At 45.9% G+C, this 6,362-nt stretch overlaps 1 protein-coding gene across 1 annotated transcript; it reads right to left on the reverse strand.

Moving 5' to 3' along the window:
* Nucleotides 1–2,960: 2,960 nt before the first annotated feature.
* LOC108178295 (large ribosomal subunit protein uL23-like) lies at nucleotides 2,961–3,491 on the reverse strand. The gene has a single exon (XM_051822700.2). The coding sequence runs from the start codon at nucleotides 3,476–3,478 to the stop codon at nucleotides 3,008–3,010; it is 471 nt and encodes a 156-aa protein (XP_051678660.2). The 5' UTR covers nucleotides 3,479–3,491; the 3' UTR covers nucleotides 2,961–3,007.
* Nucleotides 3,492–6,362: the final 2,871 nt, after the last annotated feature.

Genomic DNA, 6,362 nt, shown 5'->3' on the forward strand with positions numbered 1-6,362 from the left:
GATGGCCCAAGTGCTTGGGGCCCTGCACCTGCGTGGGAGACCTTGCAGAAGCTCCTGGCTCCTGGCTTCAGATGGACTCTTCCCTGGCCATTGTGACCACTGGGGAATGAATCAGCAAATTGAAGACCTTTCTCTCTCTGTTTGTAACTCTACCTCTCAAATAAATAAGTAAATAAATTTTTAAAATAAACAAACAAACAAATAAATAAAGCCATCTAGTCGTGGTGTTTTTGTTGAGAGGGGACAAAGAGACAGTTTTCACTAGTTGTTGGCTCCGTTTTTTTTTTTTTTTTAAGATTTATTTGTTTGAAATAGTTACACAGAGAAAGAAGGAGAGGAAGAGAGAGAGAGAGAGAGGTCTTCCATCTGCTGGTTCACTCCCCAATTGGCCGCAACAGCCGGAGCTGCACCGATCCAAAGCCAGGAGCTAGGAGTTTCTTCTGGGTCTCCCATTCGGGTGCAGGGACCCAAGGACTTGGGTCATCTTCTACTGCTTTCTCAGGCCATAGAAGAAAACTGGATCGGAAGTGGAGCCGCCGGGACTAGAACCAGCGTCCATATTGGATGCCGGCGCTGCAGGCAGCAGCTTTACTTACTATGCCACAGCACTGAGTCCTGGCTGTTTCTTTAGTGATTTATTTTCTTGAGTTTGCTTGATGCCAAACAGTCTGTTTATTCTCCCACTGATAAGACTATTCTCACATTTGTTCATTTAAGAAGGGAGGGCAACCACGCGAGGGGCCCCCAGGGGAGCACGTACCCACACTTCGGCACTTTGTGGGAGCGGCGCTCTGCTGTATCTCCAGCGGGAGGGGAGGGAGGCAGCACCAGGGCACTGCGCCTTCCCTGATGACTCAGCCTTGCAAGCGTTCCCCTTCCCAGTGAAGCTCGCTCCTGAACCTGTTCTGGCCACAACAGCAAAATACTGTAGACTGGGTGTCTTAGAAACAACAGGAATGCATGAATTCAGACCACAGCAAATTGGGGCAAGTGAAATGGGTGGAGCTGAACAATGCCAAGGTCTCCTCGGTAGGTACTGGACCTATTTGCTCTGCTGCCAGCAGTGTGTGAAGGCACCTGTCCTAGCACACCTTCGACACGGGCTCACCCTGGGTTCAATGCATTTATTGGATTTTACCAATGTGATGATTTTAAAATGATGTCTAAGCAGAGTTTAAAACTGCATTTCTTTCTTTACTAGTGAGATTGAGCTTTCTTATATTTAGAAGCCAGTTGTAGGTTTTTTCCTTTTCTGTGAATATCTATTCATATCCTTTGCCCATTTTTCTAAGAATTATTGTTTTTTATTGTTTTGGAGGGATTCTCTTTAAGCAGAAAATTAGTTCTTAGCCAATACTATGAACTGTAAATACTTTCCTCTAGTTTGTTATTTGTATTTTAACGTTACTTACAAATAAAGCTCTCTTGGTGGACTATTCCTATATAATTATGCATGGTCCCTTTTTTTCTCATTAATTCTTTTTTGTCTTAAATTTTATGTGGACTGATGTTAAGATTGTTACCCCAGCTTTCTTCCAGCTAGTAATTGCCAATATATCCTTTTTTGTTCTTTTATTTACAATCCTTACCACCACTTCTCCCCTTCAAGGCCTTGTAATGAGCATATACCAAGTTTTGTATTCCTTTATTTAATTCAGTTGATAGTCTTCTCATTTGTTACAATTATTGATAAATCTGGACTTATTTCTACCACATTTTGTCGTGTTCCCTATTCCCCATCTGTATTAGTTTGCTAGGGTTGCCGTAACGACAGCCACACACTGGGAGACTTGGCACAGCAGCCCTGTGTTCTTTCACAGTTCTAGAGCTGAGGTCGCGGCAGGGTCACACTCCCTCCGGGCTCCAGGGCAGGTTCCATTCCCCTCCTCAGCTCCAGGTGGCGCTGGTCTTCCTAAGCGTGGGGTGCTTCCCTCCCATCTCTGGCTCTGTCTTCACATGGCCACCTCCTCCTCTCCCAGTATCTCTCTTCTGTCTATCTCCCTTCTACAAGAACATTCGTCATTGAATTCCCACTAAGATAACCCAGAAAGTTCTCATCTCAGAATTTTCCATTACATGCGCAAAGACTTTTTTTTTTCCAAATGGCACATTCACAAGTTTCAGGGATGAGGATGTGGGCATATCTTTGGAGAGAGGCACCATTTCTTATTCCATACTCTTTTCTTCTTTTCCTCCTTTGTTAACTAATGTCATATTAATAAAGCTTTCCATAGTGTATTTTTAAAAATTTGTATTTATTTTCATTTTATTGGAAGGCAGAGAGACAGACAGAAAGAGATCTTCCATCCTCTAGTCCACTTCCCAAATACCCACAACAGCCAGGTCTGGGCCAGGCTGAAGCCAGGAAGCTGGAACTCAGTTTGGGTCTCCCATGTGAGTAAGCAGGGACCCAAACATTTGAAGCATCATCTGCTGCCTGCCAGGGTGCATCCGCAGGAAGCTGGAATCAGAAGCAGAGAAGCCAAGACTGAAACCAGGCACTCAAATATGAGATTCAGGGGCCCAGCACCCAACACCCAACAAGCTTATGCTTGTTCAAAAGCTATCCATATTTGTATTAATTTAGTAAGGACTCATAACATGTCCATCCATAAAAGTTGGTAATAAAATCCAAATATTTTCAATATTGTTATTTTTTCATAAGAAACACAAAAGCCACCACACTTACATTATCCACAGAATAACCCCAAATTTTCAAATACCCAATTAATAATTTTGAATACCCCTACTGCTTGTCTGTATTCACTTACAAATTATAGACATGTATCATTTAGTAAAATATCATATAAATTTAAAAATATAAAAAAAGAAAAAATAGAATATAAAGATTAAAGTTCTTTTTTGCAATTTAAACACTAACATAAAAGTCATATGACATAAAAGTTAACATTTTAAACAGAGTAAAACTCAGTGTTTTTGTTTTTTGTTTTTTGTTTTTTTTTATGGTGAAAAAACATATATTTAGAATTAGCCAGCTGGACTCCGTTCAGATGATCCCAATTTTGTTGGCAACGTCCAGAGCATCATAGTCAGGAGCCAGCCGCACACACGCCTTCTTCTCTCCGTCAGGGCTGATCAGGGTGTTGACTTTGGCCACATCAATGTCATAGAGTTTCTTCACAGCTTGTTTGATCTGGTGCTCGTTGGCCTTGACATCCACAATGAACACCAGTGTGTTGTTGTCTTCTATCTTCTTCATGGCCGACTCCGTGGTCAGGGGGAACTTGATGATGGCATAGTGGTCAAGCTTGTTTCTCCTGGGGGCGCTCTTCCAAGGGTATTCGGGCTGCCGTCGGAGGCGCAGTGTCTTGGGCCGCCGGAAGGTGGGGGACGTGCGGATCTTCTTCTTCTTGTGGCTGTGGACGCCTTTCAGCACTGCCTTCTTGGCCTTCAAGGCCTTCGCTTTGGCTTCGACTTTAGGAGGGGCAGGAGCTTCCTTCTTCGCCTTCGGCGCCATCTTGGTGAAAAGGAAACTCAGTGTTTTTGAGTACAGTATTGTGTAGTCATCATCACTAATTCCAGGACATTGCCATCACCCCAAAAAGCACCCGTTATAATAAGTCCCTCCTGGTTGCCTCCATCCCTATCCCCTGGAAACTGTCCGTCTACTTTGTGCCCCTATGGCTTTTCCTGTTCTGGACATCTCATACAAATGGAGTCACATTATATATAGATAGCCTTTTGTGTCTGGCTTCTTCCAGCTAGCACATGTGTTCAATATACATCCATGTTGTAGCATGAGTCAATACTTCATTCGTTTTTATAGATGGATATTCCACTCTATGAATATTTCCCCTGTTTTTTTTAAGTAGAGAAGTATATGGTACATCAGCATCAACCAGAGTCACCCTACTGTGCTGTGGAGCCCTGGAACTCCTTTCCTCTCTGGCTGTAACCTAGTAGCTGTCAATCAACGTTTCCTCAACTCTGCCTCTCCACTTCTCTCTTCAGAGTCTGGTAAACACCACTATATTTTTAACTTCTATGATATCACCTACTTTTTAGCCTCCAAATACAATGATATGTGATATTTGTCTTCCTGTGCTTGGTTTGTTTCACTTAAATAATGATATCCTGTTCCATCCATGTTGCTGCAAATGCCTTTTAGTCATGTTTTTTATTTCATTAATGTACTTTCCTGTTGAAGGATTTCTGCTTAATTTTAATTACTTCCATCTCTCTCATATCTCTGTTAGAATATTGAATTCTCTGTGTTCTATTGAATCTTGCCAAGTTTCCTTAAAACAGCTGGTTCAAAGCCTTCATCCAAACATTAGGAAATAGCGCTTAGGTGGTTGATTTCTGGTACCTTATTTTGCTCTGTAGGTGGGATCCTGGGTCCCTGGAAGTTATTGATCTGGTTGCAATATGATGTCATCTGTACATTGAAGAATCATCTACAGTAGTACGGCTTCATTTGTGACTGTCCTTCTGGAAATTCTAAGCAGCCTGTTTATTTTCTCTGTGCCATGGATACTCTGCTATTTCAGCACTAGGTAGTATCGTAAGTCACAGTTTGCCCCAGGCAGGTCCTCTGTTAGGTTTTCATTGATTCAGTCTTAAAATACTCCCTGAACTCAAATTCATCCCACATCTGTAGTTGATGTGTGTACTGGGGACAATCCTAAAAGAGGGCAGTACATCCCTACAAGCCTCCTCCTTCACCGGTGGCAGGGCTGAGTTCTTTTCCTGTGTCTACAAATGCCATGATGCTGGGTCACACCATAGCCCTCAGCCCATCAAGACCAGTGCAACCTAGGGCTAGGACCAAGGGTCTCCCTACTGCGGCCCATCTGCTGCTGAGTTGGGCTCACCGTCAGTGCTCCCCCTGTCAGTCGCTGGTGATGCTGGCCAGGGTTTAAGACTGCTCAGCTGGAACACAGAACTCCACTGGGCGCTGAAGCAGGTCCAGAGGCTGTGTGGGGGGACAGGGACTGTTAAGATCTGCTCAGTGCTAGGTTTTAGCAGCCTGGCACTGAGGCCCCAAATAGTCCTGTGATTCCTTGTTGTCTGCCCCAGGTCAGAGGAGGGGTGGTAGAGGCAGCCCGTCAGTTACTCAGGCAGGCACTAGGTAGGTCACACCTAGGTCTCACAGTCACCAAGCCCTGTGACATCTTGGGGATGCACACCAGGCCTGCCAGAGGCTGGTGGTGACAGGGACCAAAGCAAGTCTGTCTCGCCAGGGCTCAGGTCTCTGTCTGCTACTGGGACAAGTCAAGAGGCAGTCCAGAGGCACTTGACTTGGGATGGAAACCATTAGGATCTGCCCAGTGTTGGGCTTCACCAGCCTGGCCCTGGGTCCCAAGACACAGTCTGGTGATTCCCTGCTGTCTGCCCAAGGTTGGAGGAGCATGATAAGGGTGGCCACCTCTGAGCACCCAGATGGCCCCCAGGCTGGTCAGGCCTGGGTCCCCTGGTCACAGGTCCCTACAAAGCCCCGGCAGTGTCCACAAAGCCCGTCAGAGGCTGCGGTGACACACGCCCTGCCCCAGAGTGCAGGCCTCTGCCTGGATACTGGGCAAGCCAGAGGTTTAGGCTGAAGGCCCCGGCTGGGGGGTTAAAGTCCTTTGGGCTTTATCAGGTGCCAGGGTAGGCTTGGCTCTGAGCTCCGCGGTGCAGTCCTAAGCTGGCTCTTCGGTCTCTCCACACAGCAGGACTGCCGCAGCTTTGGGGAAGCTGACTTGGTGTGTGTCCAGCTGCCCACAGGGGCGTCTCTGCAAGGAGGCGGTCACCGCAGGCGCTGACTCAGCCGCCATCTTGGTTCCGTTGCAGTATCTTCTTTCTGAAAACCAAGAAATCGTTTTGTTCGCCTCTGGGATGGCGTGCACCCCGTTTTGAATGCCGCTTGTTCAGAGATCTTACTTTACTTTCAAAAGCGCACACACAAAGCATGTTAACAAGGAACTTACTAGCAATTCATATTGCATCTACCAAAATATTTTACAAAACTCAAAAACTGCTGAGGCGTCCTGTTTCTGATATCCTCCCTCTCAGGTGGGCTTCATTCAGAAATTTAGTCTTTTAGGTTTTCTAGGAGATGTAGACTGTTTCCTCTCTGTGCTACAGACGCTCCTGTTCTCTCCCAACTCACTTATTCTCTCCCCTTTGATTTTTAATTTTCAAGAATTTCTTCTTTCTTATTCTACCTTCAGTTGGAGGTACTTTTAAAAACTCATAGAGGCTGGTGCTGCGGCTCAATAGGCTAATCCTCCACCTTGCGGCGCTGGCACACTGGGTTCTGGTCCCGGTCAGGGCGCCAGATTCTGTCCCGGTTGCCCCTCTTCCAGGCCAGCTCTCTGCTGTGGCCAGGGAGTGCAGTGGAGGATGGCCCAAGTACTTGG

This window comes from Oryctolagus cuniculus, chromosome 12 (assembly GCF_964237555.1).
Source record: "Oryctolagus cuniculus chromosome 12, mOryCun1.1, whole genome shotgun sequence".
Taxonomy (NCBI): domain Eukaryota; kingdom Metazoa; phylum Chordata; class Mammalia; order Lagomorpha; family Leporidae; genus Oryctolagus; species Oryctolagus cuniculus.

Excerpts from the sequence above, each read along its gene's own strand:
- LOC108178295 (XM_051822700.2), bottom strand. The coding sequence starts at position 3,478 with ATGGCGCCGAAGGCGAAGAAGGAAGCTCCTGCCCCTCCTAAAGTCGAA.